Source organism: Stegodyphus dumicola, chromosome 1, assembly GCF_044657685.1.
Source record: "Stegodyphus dumicola isolate Sdum_Otavi_A_Nest chromosome 1, ASM4465768v1".
Classification (NCBI taxonomy): domain Eukaryota; kingdom Metazoa; phylum Arthropoda; class Arachnida; order Araneae; family Eresidae; genus Stegodyphus; species Stegodyphus dumicola.
Window position 1 is genome coordinate 197,693,851 of NC_140768.1, and position 19,268 is coordinate 197,713,118.

The 19,268-nt window shown below is 37.7% G+C and overlaps 1 protein-coding gene across 1 annotated transcript in view; it reads right to left on the bottom strand.

Annotated features, from left to right (window-relative positions):
• Positions 1–64: 64 nt before the first annotated feature.
• The window catches only part of LOC118201353 (astacin-like metalloprotease toxin 5), a 51,015-nt gene continuing 31,811 nt past the window's right edge, over positions 65–19,268 (bottom strand). The window contains exons 5-6 of the mRNA XM_085824580.1: positions 1,189–1,367; positions 65–338 (exon numbers count right to left, since the gene is read on the bottom strand). Coding sequence (XP_085680706.1) covers positions 115–338; positions 1,189–1,367 — 403 coding nt within the window. The 3' untranslated portion in view covers positions 65–114. The remainder of the gene's footprint in view (positions 339–1,188; positions 1,368–19,268) is intronic.

The following is a 19,268-nucleotide window of genomic DNA, read 5'->3' on the forward strand; positions in this document are numbered from 1 at the left end:
ACTGCAAGAGACAGTCCATTAATTTCTTTCTTTAAACTGAAATATCAATAAATAAATTCTGTCCTTGAGGAAGAAAGAACAAAGTTTTTTTATTTAAAAACAAAGCAATATTTCTTATTCGCAGTTGTACAACATTTTAAGCCTCTTTTCATCTGAAGCCGACATTTCCTTTTTGTTGTACACTTCGGGCAAGAATCTGCCATCTTTAGCCTCCATGCTTTTCAGATCCCACGATTTGCTGAACGATTTCTCGCCATACAGCATGATGGAGTCATAGTCGAAAGGCGTCAATAATCTGTTCTGCTCGGGGGTTAACTTCTTGAAGGCATAGTACCATTCTGCAAAGAATTTATTTATAAATATTGTTAGAAATAATATAAATATGTTGTGGTATCAAAACTGCTTTGAATGAGATTCATAAAAAGAGATAAAGCGAAATAAGATTTCATTATCCTCCATCCATATATACATGTATGTGTGTGTGTGTGTGTGTGTGTAAGAAATATAAAAAATTTGTAAAAGATAAATTATAATTTAAATTAGCAGCGTAAATTAATTTCCCCTATCTATTCTAAAAATAGTAATCTGTCTTTGCACTGCGTCATTTCGAGACTAATGCATGCCATATGACTCCTACATAATTCTGATGATGTAAATGGAACTAAAATTCAAACAGCCAATAATAATTGTACAGCAGTATTAATTATCCAATCAAAATGCATTGAAAACCAAAACTAACTTAGTCTGAATAAAGATATCATCCTGAACATAAAGCTATCGCTTTCTACTCTTCAGCCTAGCTGGACTGCTGTCTGCTTCTCTCTTCTTATTGCAAATTAATTAATGCATAAGCATTAGAAGTATAAACATTAAAATACTCATTAATTATTGTATTTCTCTGTGTCATTGTCATTGTATAAGTGATAGTACGTCCGCTTAGCAGTCGGAATATCCGTGGTTCGAATCCTGTCGAGAGTAAAGCTCATTTTTCGAGTTTCTAGTTCCGAAAACCTAATAGCCGCTGCCTGCTTATTTATTTAAATCATTCTACATGGTCGCCTAACTCGATTAAGATAGCTGGATCTGCATACAGTTCCGACCAACAACTAGCATATGGACAATAGAAATGCTGATATTACATATGTACACATAGCTATGTTATTGAATAACTAATGAATTGAAACTTACTGTCCTGAATGTTTTGCCAGTTGATGTTCAAGTAGTCGTCTCTGTCGGATCTATTGTGTTCGTGCTCGAATCCAATAGCATGGAGCAACTCATGCACGACCGTTCCGAATGGTTCACATCCACCACCCAAAGATATTTTCTGTTCACCCATGTTGTAAAAGCCCCAATATGACCAGCATCTTCAAAGGAAGTTCATCAGTTAGTATTATTGAGAATATGAAAACAATATATATATATATATATTTTTATTATTTCCTTATTTTTGCAGCATATTGCGCAAAACATTTTTAAAAGCAAATAGGTCTTACTGCACAGTACTTACTAGCTTTTCAGTTATATATATATATATATATATATATATATATATATATATAATGGGAAGAAAAATTGTAGTAAGCTCGCCAAAAGTTACCAGGAGCTGTGGCTCCAAAAAATATTTCAACGCAGTGTTTTTTAAAATAATGACATTGAAGGGTGAAAAAATTAGCCTATACGCGATATAAAATGCAGTATATAAAAAACTGTTAAAATCAATCGTAGGAAATACTTGAATGGCAAAAAATACAGTAAAAACCTATCGATGTGATAAGTGAAAAGTTAACACATAAAAAAACTGAACGACGGAATAAGTTAATACAAAATTAAAACATATGAAAATCATAAATTACAAAAATGATAAAAATTATAGAAATTATAGAGCGGAAAATGGTAAATTAGCCCAACTCGACCTCCAACCAGGCTTTTGAAGGGAAATTTGGCTGGATTTCGAACCAAGCCAACTCCATTACGCGTTTCGCCGAAACAAACCATTGAATCTCTTGTGTGACGAAAAAACTTTTTTAAAAAACATACGAATTGTACCAAAAAAATCTTTTGGAGCTTCAATTCTCTGTTCCAATTTCCCGACGCGTCCGCTCAAAATGACACATTAAGGTGTAAAAGAATGTAAAAACTCCAAAGATATTTAAAATTAAAATAAAAATAATAATAAAATAAATAGCTGTCTGCTATTAGTCAAAGTATACAATAACGTACGGGCTGGACCTGCTAGCTTAAAGAATTAAACATTTATAAATTTAACGGTACCAAAATTAAATTCAAATGAAAAATTTTTTTCGTCACACAAGAGCTTAAGCCTGGTTGGAGGTCGAGTCGGGCTAATTTACCATTTTCCGCTCTATAATTTCTATAATTTTTATCATTTTTGTAATTTATGATTTTCATGTTTCAATTTTGTATTAACTTGTTCCGTCGTTCAGTTTTTCTATGTGTTAACTTTTCACTTATCACATCGATAGGTTTTTACTGTATTTTTTGCCATTCAAGTATTTCCTACGATTGATTTTAACAGTTTTTTATATACTGCATTTTATTTCGCGTAAGGCTAATTTTTTCATCCTTCAATGTCATTATTTTAAAAAATACTGCGTTGAAATATTTTTTGGAGCCACAGCTCCTGGTAACTTTTTGGCGAGCTCACTACAATTTTTCTTCCCATTATTTCATAATTTTTCAAGCATATTGCGCAAAAATTTTTTAGACCAAATAGGTCTTACAACACAGTACTTATTAGCTTTCTTTTTCAATTATATATATATATGAAAGATTTCAGATTTTAAATTACGTCCAAAGAGGCGTTTTTTTAACGTTTTGTCTGTTATCTTTATTTACTAAATATCATGTTCGTTGTACTTAATCCATAAAATTCAATTCAACAGCCATGTCGCAAAATAACTTTAAAATGAGCATATCTTTAAAATTTCCGATTCACAGTTCTACGCGCTGGAGATAAAAAGGTTTTTTTCTGTAGAACGTTGCCATTGCTCGCTTTGAAATCCTTGAGTTTGTTAATCAAAAATTCGTTAAAATTTTACGAAATATGAAATCGATAATAAAACAAATTCCAAATTTCAAATGACCATATTCACAGTAGAATTACGCCATTCAAAATTAGATGGCTCTAGGTACCGTTGTTTTATCACAATGCGAGAAATGTACATACATTTATGCAGATTCTTCATTATTTCATTTAAGTATAATGCAGGGCTCTAACATCTGGTGGCAACAATTTGAAAAATAATACGTCGCTTATAGTGATTCGACGCAAAATGCCAAAACAAAAACAATAGTCCTTCAGGGACAAAGCCCCTTTGGACTAAAAAGACATTGAAATTTTTGCTGTGCCTTCGCCAGGAATCGAAATTGAGTCGCTATGACGCATACATGCGACATGAGACGGAGGACGCGGGTACCACCCCTCTACCAATACGGTTAATCGGTATAGTGCCATGTCCACCTTTATCTAGATAACCACACGTAGTCATTATGCTAATACACTAATACATAAACATACATACAAATTTGGTACTTAATACAGTGGTGTTAAAGCTAACTAATGTAAGACACTGGATAATACATTGCCATGTTACAAGGTGTATGCAAAAGCATGGATACGGTAGCATATATACATAACGTGTGTACTCATATGTTGAGTACATTATGATCCATTGAAGCATTATCATTAGATACACAAGACATGTACATACTGAAATATTAGGTGCGCAAAGATATGCTAGAATAAGTAATTAGTACAGTGAATTAAAAGTTAGACCCTAGATTAGTACTGTGTGGTACAGTGTCTTGCTATTGGATTATTTGTGCTGTTTCCTAAGTACATTAACCTATGTACAAAGATATTAAAACATGTGTATTAGGTACACAGTAATCAGTGGGTACCCAAGCGTTAGGTAAGTGCTACTTTAACATACATTAACAATAGGTACTTAATACAATTCTGAACAAATAATTGGTGCAATTATTTTTGCAATACGGTGCCATGTTACAGAATAAAATGTGCAGATGCATAGTTACATTATCATATATACAGATCATAAATTCATATACATATATACAGACATTTTGAGTACAGACACATTAAGTACATGATTATTCAGTGCGTAATAGATGTATATTAACTATACAGTGCCAAGATATGTGACAATACTAGTAGATACGTGGGTACAATTATATATAAACAAGGACATACAGACACAATTACATATAGACAAAAGCGTATATACGCTTATATTTGGTACATAATATTCATTGGTTGCATAAACATTTGGTACTTACTTCATATACTTACATAAACTTTAGATCCATAAAATAATGTTATAAGTAGTAATAGGTGCTTTTCATAATAGTACACTAGGTTGATATTTTGCCTTACTGTGTCACGTTACGTAGAAATATTTGCAGGTGCATGGGTACAGCTTCCTATTTACACTGCTATACTGTACTACCTATTTACAATACTTATACCATTCGATTTCATAATCAATACGTACATGGCACATTTATATACATGAGCAGATGGAACATTGGCCGTTGAGGATAATTGATGTAATTAATTTTATAGTTTTTTTTTAAAATAATGCATTTATACGCAATTATAAGGTGCATAATTGTCATTGGGTACATATGCATTAGGCGCATAATACATATACATATTCATATATTGGTTTATTAATACAGTGCTAGGGCAAGTAATTGGTGCTGTTATTTTTACATGCTACATGATGCTGTATGCGATTGGATGGATAAACTAATATACACTGCTCGACATTGAAAATGCAGCACCAAGAAGGAGTGGTTAGAAAGTGATGAAATTTGGAAAAAAGAAAGAGACAGAAAGCAGCAATGAGTGATCTTTATTTCAAAATGATAATCAGAATACAGAGCGAGAACGCCGTCGGCTCAGTAGGATGTAGGACCACCGCGGACAGCGATGCACGAAGAAACACGTCTAGGCATAGAGTCAATAAGAGTGCGGATGGCGTCCTGAGGCATAGCTCTCCTTTCCCTTTCAACCATTTGCCACAGTTCGTCTTCTGAACGAGGCAGGGGCAAAGTCTGAAAACGGCGCCCAATCGCATCCCACACATGTTCGATTGGTGACAGGTCAGGAGAGTACGGTGGCCAGGGAAGCATCTGTATACTTTGCAGAGCATGTTGGCAGATGCCAGCCCTCCTGAGGGCGTTACCCTCCTGAAAAATTGCATTAGGCAGCCCTGAAGGTAGGGCATTGCCACCGGCCGCAGTACATAATCCAAGTATCGTTGGATCGTCATAGCGCCCTGAATGCGAACTAGAGGTGACCTGGAATCGTATTCAGTACAGCCCCAAACCATTTATGCCACGTTGTCGCGCGGTGGGGCGTTCCACAGTTACAGCCGGATTAGGTCTGTCTCCATGTCGACGCCACACACGTATGCGGCGACTGTGATTGGGTAAACAGAAGCGTGACTCAACTGAGAACACGACCTTTCGCCATTCTGTCATCCACATTGCTCCAGTCCGGCACCATTCTAAACGTTGGCGGCTATGCTGTGGGGTCATTGGCAAACTTCTTAACGGGCGCCGTGAGTGCAAGCCACGTTCAACCAATCGACGGGAAATGGTTCTGGTCGACACGGAAACATCCAGGGTATCTTGCACATGCTGCAGAATCGCGGTACAAGTGACTTGCGGGGCCGCCACAGCTTGTCGGCGGATGCGTCGATCCACGCGTGCTGACGTCACTCTGGCTGCACCTGCACCCCCCTTCTTCCCACATTTCCTTGTTCCAACCATGTTCGCCATAGCCGATGCACCGTGCTCGCATCCATGTGGGTATCAGCTGCGATTTGACGTAAGAACTAACCCGCCCTTCTCAGTCTGATCACCATACCCATCGTCTATCTGCTGGAAGTGCCTTCGTTGACGGCGGCCTGGCATTCTCTCCTATTACACGTATCCTCCGGGACAAAAACCAACTTTCTTCGATAATTCGTCTGGCGGAAATAACGACACGAATATTGCCCATTCTGCACGTGCGTGAGAGAGCTGATCATTTCACATCATTCGCATAACTCAGTGACGTGCGTCTACTCTAAAATTTGCATAAATTTCTGACCACTCCTTCTTGGTGTTGCATTTTCAATGTCGAGCAGTGTATATATACACAATTATTAGCCACATAATATTCACTAGATTCTAAGACATTAGGTACATTGTATACATATATATATATATATATATATATAAACAGATGGTTCATAATATAATACAGTATGCTATAGAAAGTAATAAATGCAGTTAATTTTATAGTAAGATTCTAGTTTAACAGTATGCGAAACGGCTTCACGTTACACAATGTTAAATACTGACGCATGAATACAGTAATATTTCTACTTGTTAATATATACATATATACAAAAATTAGGTGCATAATTTACATAACACATAATTATTAGGTGTATAATGCACGTGCATAATTAACACAAGATACATAATTATTAGGTGCATTATGCATATACGTACATAATAGATACTATGCTAGAACAATTCATTGGTGCTGTTAGTTTTAGTGTAAGAGCCTAGTTTAACGCTGGGCGGTACAGTGCCATGCTACAGGATGATATGCGCGGAGCCATGGATTCAGTTATATACATACTAAAACACGTATACACAATTATTAGGCTCACAGTAATCATTGGATTTATAAGCATTATATACATGGTACATATACAGACGATACATAATACAATGCTATAGAAGTTAGTTGATGCAATGGGAATTTTTTAGAATTAATACTCTAGATTAACACTATAAAGCGTCATGTTGCGTTATGTTACATTCGAATGCATGGTTACATTATCATATATACGAAGATGTATATACATAGTATTAGGCACATAGTAATTGTTGGGCTCACAAACTTAATGCACATAGTACCTTAGTCTCGTAAGCATTATACATAAATATACTTAGACTGAAAGTACGTAATAAGGTGCAACTGGTGCTATTAATTTGATAAATATGATGATGCTAAATAATATTAATACAATAATACAGCAATGATTAATACAGTTAATGATCAATACAGTAACATTTATACTAGAACATTATATATATAAATACAAGGCGCATAATTAATATTGAGTATAGAATCCTTGGGTGCATTATACATATACATACATAAAACATAACTACTATATTATCAGGAGTGTTGGATACACATTACGATAATTCACAGCTATTCTGTGTATTGATAGTTGACGCTAGACACTAAATAACTATTCGTCTATATGGTTGACTAAGTATGGCACAGGTCTGTGTCAAAGTCGGTCACTTTATCCATTAAAAGCCCTATTTTTCTAACCAAGTGCTTCTCTTTTATCAAAAACTTACAGAAGGCTTGTCGATTGGTCGACGGAAGGTTGATGTGTAGCCCTTCTGTAAGAGGACAGGAGGTCAGATAATGCTCCGGAGAGCCAGTCTGTCCACAGGCGCACTGGTTAGTGTGATTTATTCCGCGTTTGTTAAAGTACTCGGGAAATGGTCCGTGACCCGTAATGTATCTAACCAATTGCATGTTTGCAAAAGTTTTGGTTGTGTCCACGTAGCTGACATGGTAATAAGCCGTCTGTCGGTATCGCTGTTATCCCATGTTTGCTGCCATTTCCCGATTGCCTTTAAGCGCAGTGTTTTTTTCAGGTAAGATACTGGCCATTGGATGTTGATTTGTTGAGTTGTTGGTCCTGTGGCAGCTTCTTTGGCCAGATGGTCAGCCAACTCATTCCCATGGTGGCCGGCATGCGCTTTGATCCATTCAAGTCTTGTATGGAGTTAGAAATTTTTTCGCAGATCTTCCTGTATTCCCTGAATAATACCAGATGGGTGGTCAGAGTTTCCTATTGCGTATAGTGAAGAAAGACTGTCTGTCTTTATTGTAGCGTTGCGGGAGTGGTGGGATTGCAGGTAGCGGATTGCTTGTGCAATTGCCACTGCTTCTCCCTGAAAAACGCTATTAAATTGCCTTAGTTGACCCTTCCATTGATCTATGACTGTATCTTGCAGCATGACCACATAGGCACTTCCCACTTTTTCGTCTATCTTCGACCCGTCCGTGAAGATAGTATTCTGTGCTGGACGGTGGGCCGTACTGAGTTTGGTAATTATGCTTACTCCGGTGCCTTTGGCTGCTGGATGGAATTTCAGAGGGCTGCATTTAGCTTCATAGTCCTCTGAATCAAAATATTCTTCGTCAAAGATGACAGGTCTTTTAAGCTGCAGGACGATTTGTCTTGCTGGCTCCTCGATCGTAGCAGGCGCGATCGTAACAGGTCGTGTGTTTTCGCGTTCCGTGTTTTTACAACTTTATCAGAGGAAATTCTTTCTCCTAGGTACCAATTCCAGTTGTATCGGATAGAGGATACTCGTGCGGACACATGGATACCATTTTTATGTAATTGTGATCATCGGTTGATTAGTTACGGACTAATTAGTATTTGTGTGCAGTGAACAACGGGGTTGCGCCCAGCAGATGTGCTTTGTGTGATCGCCGTGCAGCCGTCGGAGCTCGCCACCTTTCGAAACTTATATCATCAGAGAGAGGACTTTTTCAGCTTTAATTAGACACTAGTTACAGGTCAGTCGGATTAATAGCACGCGAGAAATTAATTTTTAAAGTTAATTAATCTTCCAGCCACGAGGTCCGGTGACCTCTGACCTTTCCAGCCTGTTCAACGGCTGCCGCATTCCAGCAACCCCCCATCGACGGTGATTCCCTTTCACCAAACAAAGGAAGAAAGAAGGACTGCAGATAAGAAGTACAAATTGCTAATTACGCATCTAATTAGTGTAACTCATTGGGACCTTTAGTTTTAGCATTTACTAGTGACAAGGATCACGGCGATATAATTTTTGTAATTTACGGATGATTATTTCTGGAATTATTAATTCCGCGTTAATTAGGACTTAGATTCTATTTATTCAACGGTTTGTGTTTACGTGCAAGTGTTTTTTTTTTTTTTTTTTTTTTTTTTTTTTAATTTTTATTTTTTAATAAGTGTCTGCATCTCAATCTGGATTACGCCTGACAAGCACAGAAGAGGAAGAGATGATGATTTAACGGCCAAGGTAGGCACTTACTGTATTTCGAGTTTTAATTAGTAGTGAGGTCAGCTAATTGGCAGGCATTTTCCCTTTCGAAGTGTGCCCTTTAATCTTACTTGGTCAAGGACTTGGTCAAGAATATTTTGTTGGTATTTTGACAGCTATATTTATAAAGACAGTAAGCTACTAATTTACCAGTTCCATCACACCTAATATTTTAATTAATTAATTTCCTAATCTATTTTTAATTTCTAATTTCCGTGTAGCACAATTACAATAGCGTAAAGTACAGAGTTAAAGTTACGGTAGAGACTCTAATCTTTCAATTTACAGTATTATTATTCACTGGACCTTCTAGTGGAGAGAGAATCACTATTAGTAAGGACATTGCGCCTAGAAAATAACGTCTCTCTGTGGCAAAAGACATTCTACCATACAGACTATGAGAAGCGCAAGCCGATCATGCTTGGACACCCTGCAGATACTGATTTATCGCACACAATATACATGCAATACACACCGCCAGAAGGCATTTGCTATTTATACAGGTGGCTCAAAGACGGAAAAAGGCACAGGTTGCGCCTACTGTGTACTCCAAGAAGGAGAAGTGGTTAAAACTTGGGAAAGACGACTGGCAGACAAAAATACCGTCTTTCAGGCAGAGCTTCTTGCATTAAAAGCAGCCATCAATTTGGCAAAATATCAATTAGGATTAAAGGTCAGCATATATAGCGACTCTGCCTCAAGTTTGGAGTCCATCCGAGGGCACAAGACAAGGAGTCCTTTGGTGCAAGATATTCAGAAAATTCTTCTAAGTATCCCATCAGATGACAGACCTATCCTGATCTGGGTTCCAGCTCATGTGGGTATTACTGGCAATGAAGCGGCGGACCTGCTTTCGAAATTTGCTGCCAATGACTCCAGTAGATTGGAAAACGCAGTGAGTGTTCCGCAGTCCTATTTAAAAAAAAACACGCTCAATAGCCTTTTTGAAGAATGGCAGAAAAGATGGAAAAGGGAAAGCATAGGGAGCAGAACCTACGAGTTCTTTCCAAAAGTCACGTGCTCAGTTAATACATACAGCGGAGCACAAACTCAATTCTACACTGGCCATGGTCCCTTCCCACATTACCTTAAGAGATTCGGCATACGAGCATCAGATTTGTGTGAATGTGGTGCGGTAGGTGATGCAGATCACTTCCTCTTCAACTGCCCACAAACCGATAAACTGCATTTAAAAATGCCAAGCAGTGAATACTGGCCGCAATGGGCGGAGAATACCCGCGGCAACAAGCAGACGAAAACTAAAATAGAGGAGGTAATCAGGCTTTGCTCAGCAAGATACTAAGAAATTCTCCCCCTCTCTTGAGAATCGTATCTTCGCAGCATAATTTTAATAGCAATTCAAAATACTACAACAACTGAATATCAACACTAGGAAAATAGCTCACCCCGTAGAATAATAACAGGACTGTAAGAGCAAAACTATTGTAATGTAAGCATATTACTATCCAGTTTATATGTACTTGATAAAAATAATATTGTAAAGCAGTTTACATGATATTGAAACTCCAGTCAATGTGTAAATGAATTACAAGTTTAATTTTGATTATGTCAGTAAAAGTATTGTAAATATGAATTCATATAATGTCTAAATGTACACATAGCTGTCATGATTTTATGTATCTATCATATGTAACTTGTACAAGACAATGATTGTAATCAACATATCTATGCTTATACACAGGCCTTGTATGCCCATGTAATATTTATATGTATATTTTTACACGGAGGAAATTTTCCCTTCTGCCAGGATGACTACTAACACTGTAAGACTTTTACAACAAAGTCAGGTCAGTGGTTATCTCAGGCAGCGCTCAGTATTATTATTATGTTCTGGTTTTTGTAATTAAGTTTCTCAATTAAATTAAATTTCAGTTGTATGTGACGCAGCTCCTGTGATTTACTACGCTGCGTAGGCAGTAATTGATACTTTATAACAATAATTAAGAAGTGCTGTTACATGTCACATTTTGCTTTGATTCAAGTAATTATTTTTCTGGTTAATTAAGTCTTATGTAATTATTGTTTAACATTAGTATATGTAGCATTTTTAATTCTCAATGTGCTAGTGGGAATTGTGTTATGTGCTTATATTTTACTCAAACTGTCTTAGCGCGGTGATATTAGTGTTGGCATACAGTGTTACATACCGATAAGTGCCTTAGTAGAGGGTTTTCTAAAGAAGTGACCTGTGTTTCAACAGTTAGTGCTAAGCCAAGTGTGATATTAGAAGTGAAAGTTAAGCAAGAGTAATATAAGTGTGATAATAGTGTTATTAGTGTCTCCAGTGAGTTCATACCAATTGTCTCAATATTACTGGTATTCTCACTTTCATACTTTGCCACTGCAGTATTGTCAAAGTCTACTCAAATTGAAGAATATATGTCACTAGCCATGGCATACTCATATTGTATTATAACTGTTATATGTTTGATCAATGTACGTACCGTGCCCTACACCTTGTAACCAGTTGGTATCCACTTCTCCCTACGTGTCCCTACCACTCAGTCCTATCTCTTAGCGCTGCCCAGCATCATTTATTTACTGCGCACATATCCTATTGCATCACCAATAGTGCTCGTATTGCACTATTAACAGTGAACCGCCATCAGTGTACACTTCATGATATCTATTGATGCAGCCACGACAGCTTACCAACGTAAATTTGACGCATCTAATTACCAACCAAAACTTGACGCAACTTCAATCCTCAACTCAGAGGACCTAAGTTACGAAGAAAAGATCAACTCACTCTACGCAGAAGCTTCAGAAATTGCAGTCTCCTATAAAGTAGGCAGACACTTGCTTACATTAGAACTGAGGGAGCAATTGCTAAATATCCTGGATGCATTCAAGGACCTAGCGGAAAGAGGCCCAACAGACATCACTCCGCCTCACACCACCCGCACAGCTACCAATACTGACTTTGTACTCACTACAGTATCTGCACCTCCTGCCTCTGCCACCTCTAACTTGCCCTCTGCAAGTACAAGAACCTATGCACAGGCAACTAAATCCTTACCCAAGCATACACTCCTTCTGTACCCAAACGAGAGCACGAACCTCACACGCAAAGAACTCAAGGATCGTCTGAGTGCAGAATTTCCGCTCCCTACATTAGGGGTAAAGATCACAACACTCCGACCCATCCAAAAAGAAGGCTTGGCTGTTGACTGTGCCACCCCAGAGGACGTGGAGAAACTTAACATTCTAAGGATCTTAAGTTTTACTAACGTTTATTTTATTTTAAATCTTTACTATCACTTCTTATTTTCTACTTCCGGCCAGAATTAAAAGCTTTAACTTATTTATGCAAATTTGTCTGGTAAATGCCAAGTACTTAAGTTGTGGCTTTTTGCCAAGCGAGAGAGAGGAAGGAGTTAGTAGAAGCAGGCCGCTTGCCTTAGCAGTTTTACTCGGTTGCTGGTTGCCTTCCAGGCCAGAGGTGTAATCCTCTTGATAATTTTTAAAAGTATTGTAGTGTTAACAGTTCTCTACTACATACGGCTTCCTGTTAATATATGACCAATCTTCCACGTAGGCCCTTGTTTATTATTCCAAATTTAAGTTAGAGTTTAGTTAATATTTTTTATATTCTTACGTTCAGAACACAAGTGGTTGGTCTCTGTATTCCGAAGTCCGGAAATTATTGTAAAGAGTGAAAAATAAAGGGTTTCGTATACCCTTCCTGTGTATCTTGTCTACTTCCCACATTTATTGAACATAACTTTAGTAAGCTCCCTGTTCCGAGTCAGGTTCTTGAATGTTCCCAAGCAAGTAAGGAGAAACACAGAACCTGATAGTGGCGCCCAACGAAGACGAATAACCATGGCCGAGTTTCAAGAAGAACCTGTGCTGCCTGCAGAAGCGGCTCACAATCCAGAAATGCCAGCTGCCGCCCTGGAAGGATTTGGTTACATCGTCCAGACCATGCGCGCAGCGATGAAACCAGAAGCAACATTTAATGGAAACTCACCGGTACCCAGTTTTTTGGAAAAACTAGATGACCACTTCATGATGTATCCCGTGCACGAGTTCAGGAAAGTCACATTAGCTACCAGCGCTTTGAGGGGCCAAGCGCTTAATTGGTTCAAATGTATAGGCAGAAGTCTCTTGTGTCAAGCAGGAAGTTCCACTTATACTTACGAAAATTTCAAGACTGCCCTAGTAAAAGCCTTCCCTGTCGTAAAGGATCGTGCGAAATTAGAAACGGAACGTTTCAGCATATATCAGCAAAGAATCGAAAATCTTTCCACCTTTATTTTAAGAAAAATTCACGTTTCACACTCTTGTATGGAAACCGTCCGGATCCTGAGATAATTCAAGTGATTTTGCCGAGGTTACATCCCCAAGTACAAGACTTTATTGAATTAAGTAATCCGACTACACTGGAAACGTTATTTCAGCTAGCAATCCAGTTTGAAAGTAGAAGAACGGCGGACATTGAAAGAAGACGCCAATATCAACAACGAAACCAATTTGGTGAGCCAAGACCACAGTAAAGTCAAGCACACGGCTACGGAAGCAAAGCGAATCAGTGGGCAAGGAAACCCGAGCATCCAAAAACAGCCGGCGAACGTCGAAGGATCAATAGCAATCCAAGAAAAAAGTCTCAAGGCCAGTGGAAAAAGAAGGAAAGCATGGAAAGAAAAAAAGATTTAAACAAAAACGGATTTCTGCTGACGGGAGGGTGCGGAAATCCGAAGGCCAAGAAAATCCCTCTTCCTTCAAGTTAAATGCAGTAATGGTGAAAAATTGAACATCCCAACCACCGCACTCCTGGATACAGGCGCGCAGTGTTCCTGTGTGGCAGAAGATTTTTTAGGAAGTATTTTCGTAAATATCGCATATATAATTCGGATAATACGACAGTGTTAGATGCGCAAGGAGAAAGATGCAAGTGCATAGGTAAATTACCGCTATACGTTCGTATCAAGGACGAACAAGTAAAGGTTATGTTTTTTATAGTAAAGAATCTGCAAGCACATATTATCTTAGGGATAGATTTTCTTTCAGAGGCAGAAGCAACGCTGGATTTTAATGAAGCGTCCCTTAAGCTGACGATGAAACCAGTTCGAGAAGAAAAAACGGAACCGCCAATGTTAAACCTTGACACCTGCCTAAGCAAGAGCAACAAAGAATCCGACAAGTGGTAAGTGAATTTGCTTCGTTATTTAGTGATATTCCAGGATTTACTCATGTTACTAACCATAGTATCGACACCGGAGATTCAATGCCAGTTCGCCACAAAGCATACCGGTATGATAAGAATAAAGAAAAAATTATAGAATGGCACATTAGAGATATGTTACGGAAAAGGATCATAACGCCCATCTCAAGTAGTTATGCTAGCCCGGTGGTTTTATGTAAGAAAAACAATGACTATCCATTAACACATCCAAAAAGGTGGCGTTTCGCGATTGACTATCGTAAATTAAATTCCATAACTAAATATCCGGTATATCCGTTACCTATTATTGAAGAAATTCTATAGAACATAACGTCTACCAAATATATGACGACTTTAGACTTAACGACTGGTTATTTTCAAATAGGGATTAGACCGGAGGACGTGCCTAAGACTGCTTTTATAACCAAGTCTGGCACTTATGCATTCCTGCGTATGCCGTTTGGCCTTTCAGGGGCACCGGCAACATTTCAGCGATGTATGGACATTGTGCTAAGGTCTGTTCTTGGAAAGTCTACATTTATCTATTTAGACGATATCATTATTACTAGTGATAATCTGGACCAACATGTACAGGATTTAAGACAGGTGTTTTCATTATTAAATGAGGCCGGTCTAAAAGTTAATGTCGAAAAGTGCAAATTTGCAGCAAATTTAATTAAAATATTTAGGTTACAAAATATCTCAGAAAGGAATCGAGACAGACGAATCAAAAATAATCGCTGTGCAAAAGTACCCGGCGCCAAATACGGCGAAGAAGCGCTCTTCTTTTCTAGGACTTTGTTCATATTATAGGTCCTTTACAAAAGATTTTGCAGCTATTGCTGAACCATTGTTAAAATTAAAAAGGAAAAAGGCAAGATTCTCGTGGACGGCCGAAGCCAATAGTGCTTTCGAAAAATTAAAGCAAGCATTAACGCAAGCCCCTGTGTTGAAATTTCCTGAAAAGAATGAGAATTTAGAATTTTCAGCGGATGCTTCGGATTATGCGGTAGGAGCGGGACTTTCGCAAAATCAGCAGCCCGTGGCATTTTTTAGCCGAACTTTAAATCAAACACAATAAAATTATTCCGCGACCGAGAGAGAGGCACTTGCAGTTCTGTTAGCAGTACAAAAGTTCCGAGTCTATTTTGGAAAGGCGCCAATAACAGTGTATTCTGATCATGCGGCGGTAACTAGATTGTACTCAGGGAAAAACTTATCCCCAAGGTTAATAAGATGGGCACTCAAGTTACAAGAGTATAATCTGGTAATCAAGCACACCCCCGGAAAGGAAAATATCGTAGCAGACGCCCTATCCAGAATAAAAATAGATGAAGAAGGTAATACTGTAAAGGTGGCAATGCTGACAGCATGTACGATACATTCCCGACAAACTGTGATAACCCAACTGGGTAAGGATCCTGAATTTAAGAACATTTATGAGTATTTAAAGGATCCTGAAAATTTTAGCCACCAAGATTTTGTGGCGATAAGAAATAGGGCGGCCCATTACGAACTAATAGATGGTCTATTATTTTATACAAAAACAACAAATTCCAACAATGAATGTCGACCTGTTATCCCAGCTAGTCTTAGATTAAATATCCTGCAGGAGTTACATGACAGCCCTTTAGCTTCTCATGCTGGTATTCGAAAAACTATCCAACGCGTACGCGAAGCAGTTTATTTTCCTGAACTGCAAAAGTTAACAAGGGAGTATGTCCAGTCCTGCCCAACATGTCAAGCAGTTAATTATATTAATTTCCGCCCGCCTGGGTTTCTAAATTGCATTAAATCCGAATTTCTAAATGAAATAATTGGCATCGATTTATTGGCCCCTTTCCCAAAAAGTCAATTAAATAAAAGTCGGTATCTCCTTGTTATGGTTATCATTTTAGTAAGTGGACCGAAATTGTTCCCTTAAAACGAGCCTCCGCGAAATAAGTTACTGATCCTATTTTAAATAAATATATTTTAAAATACGGGGCGCCCCTAAAAGTTATATCGGATAATGGTCCTCAATTTGTAAGTAATATATTTGAAGACATGTGCCAAAAACTGGGCATACGTCATTTAAAAATGGTCCCGTATCGGCCGCAATTAAATATAGCGGAACCGGTCAATAGAAATATATTGAAAATTATCCGTAGTTATGTTAAAAATTTTCATAAAAGCTGGGATAACTATGTCAATGAATTAGCTTTCGCCCTTAGGACCGCAAAACATGATACAACGGGCAAAACTCCTGCTGAGTTATTTTTAGGCAGAAAGATTATAACGCCGTTAGATAAATTATTTTATGTTCAACAAAGAGCCCCAGAATTTAAAATGGGCGATATAGAAAAATTAATTAAAGAAGCAAAAAAGAACACTGAAGTAGCACAGAGAAAACAGAAACTTTATTATGATATGAAACGACGGGGAGTATCTTATAAAGTAGGAGATGATGTGTTAAAAATTAAGCATTCACTTTCTTCAGCACCAGAAGATAAAACTGCCAAATTTTTTCCACGATTTGAAGGACCATATGTCATAGAAAAAATAACTCAGGCTATAGTGGTGTTAAAAGCCAGGAATGGTGAAATATGCTCCGCAAACATTGACCAGATAAAACCATATTAAGATCGTAATAAAATGCAAATATTCAAAGATCTTTTGCAGGAACCGGCACGGCAGGCACAAGCTCCAGAGGTGGAACAAATACAAGTACAAGAGCAAGCCATTAGGAGGCAGGAACAATTGAAAAGAAAGTTTCCCCGTTGGAAATATGAAGGTAACAAGAAAAAGAAGCCGTTCCACTGTCCAGAAAAGAGAGCTTACGACCACCCCCAGAATGAAGAAGGGAGAAGTACGACGAATGCAAAGAGAGCCAGGAGAAATAACGGCAACTATAACCCGGCTCCCAAACGGAAGATCTACTCATCGGACAGGACTCTACGCAGCAAATGTCGCCGAATTGCGGAAGGACCACCAGCGGCGGAGGAAAAGATACAAGGAAAATTTGAACGGCCAGCAACGAGATCCAAGCAGCAACGAGAGTGAAGTGTCCCGGTTCCGCCAAGACTAGCTGCCATCAAACGGCCAAGACCACAGGCAGAGGCGAAAAAAAAAGTATTCAAGGGTGACCGAACTGGAGGGAAAAGAAAGCTCCTAGAGGAAGACACTGAAGGGCGAGCCCGCACAAGAAGGAGGATAAATCAAACACGAATCTTCGCTACCTTCCAGGACTGGGCAGAGAAAAGAATGTCCAAATATCACAAAGATAAGTAAAATTTTATGTTACTTTGCAAACTTAAGTTAATCTTTCATCCTTACTGCAAGTGGTAGATTTCAATACGTTTTACCTCATGTGAGGTCTACCTTTATCGCCAAAAGGCGAGAAATAAGTTGTTACCTATTTTGGTATTATGTTTTTCAATTACTCGCGAGTAAAACTAAAGTTGATGTATAATAGGAATGTGTAAATACTTGAATATTGTAAAAGTTATTGTATAAAATTTTATTTAAAAGATTCTGGCAAGAAAGAAGTTTTAGTCTGAAAGACTTTTGAAATGTAGTATTTCAATGTAGAAGAATTGGCACTTGCTTGGAAAAGAATAGAAGTTAACAATGTACTACTAATGTATGTTTTAAAATGCGTAAAATTAACGGCACGTTAATATGTCCTTATATACAATGTGAACTGTTATTTTAAACGTTAAGAAATACTGTGATATGTTAAAAGTGAAAGTAATGCAAAAATATTTTAACTTATTCGTGTGATTGTAAAAAGAGCAAATTATTGTGAATATGTGTTAAAGGTTGAATGAATGTAGTTAGGCTCTCTGACGCTACACTTCAGAGTTAGCCACTTTCAGAATAGTACCTCAGGGTTTAGAGATGAATATACGGTGTGTTATGAGGTCTTGTTATGTTGAATTTTAACACGTTAGTGTTTTGATTGCAGTCTGTAGTGTTGAACACTTGTACATAAACACGTTCGTGTTTGGTGTTTTCCTTTACAACACATGTCAGAGAGCACGGGGTGATAATTAAATAACGTCATGAATGAAATAAGTATGTTAAGATAAATATAAGTATTCATGTTACTTGCCATTTAATTGTGTAACATTTCATTAAACTAGTTTTCCTTCCAGATCTCTGGAAGGAACCAGATTTCAACTAAGAACTCCTGTTTAGATGCAGTACAGATGAAAAGCAATTGTCCATGGAGTTGATAATATAAAAAACGATTTTTTTTAAAAATTTCTAGTTTCTAGTGAGAAATGTTTGTAAAAGATTGGCCTCGCGTTAGATTCTAGAGCTAAAAGTTTTCAACAAGGTCGTTTTAGACCTCAGTTTCAAACTAACTGACTCTGGCGGGAAGTATGTAAGGATCTTAAGTTTTACTAACGTTTATTTTGTTTTAAATCTTTACTATCACTTCTTATTTTCTACTTCCGGCCAGAATTAAAAGCTTTAACTTATTTATGCAAATTTGTCTTGCGAACGCCAAGTACTTAAGTTGTGGCTTTTTGCCAAGCAAGAGAGAGGAAGGAGCTATTAGAAGCAGGCCGCTTTCCATAGTAGTTTTACTTGGTTGCTGGTTGCCTTCAAGGCCAGAGGTTTAATCCTCTTGATAATTTTAAACGTATCGTAGTGGTAGCAGTTCTACTACATACGGCTTTTTGCTAATATACGGCCAATCTTGGAGTAGGCACTTGTTTGATTAATCCAAAGTTAAGTTTAGTTAGAGTTTAGTTAATATTTATATATTCTTACTTTCAGACCACAAGTGGTTGGTCTCTGTATTCCGAAGTCCGGAAATCATTGTAAAGAGAGAAAAATAAAGGGTTTCGCATATCCTTCCTGTGTGTATTGTCTACTTCCCAAATTTATTGAACATAGCTTTAGTAAGCTCCCTGTTCCG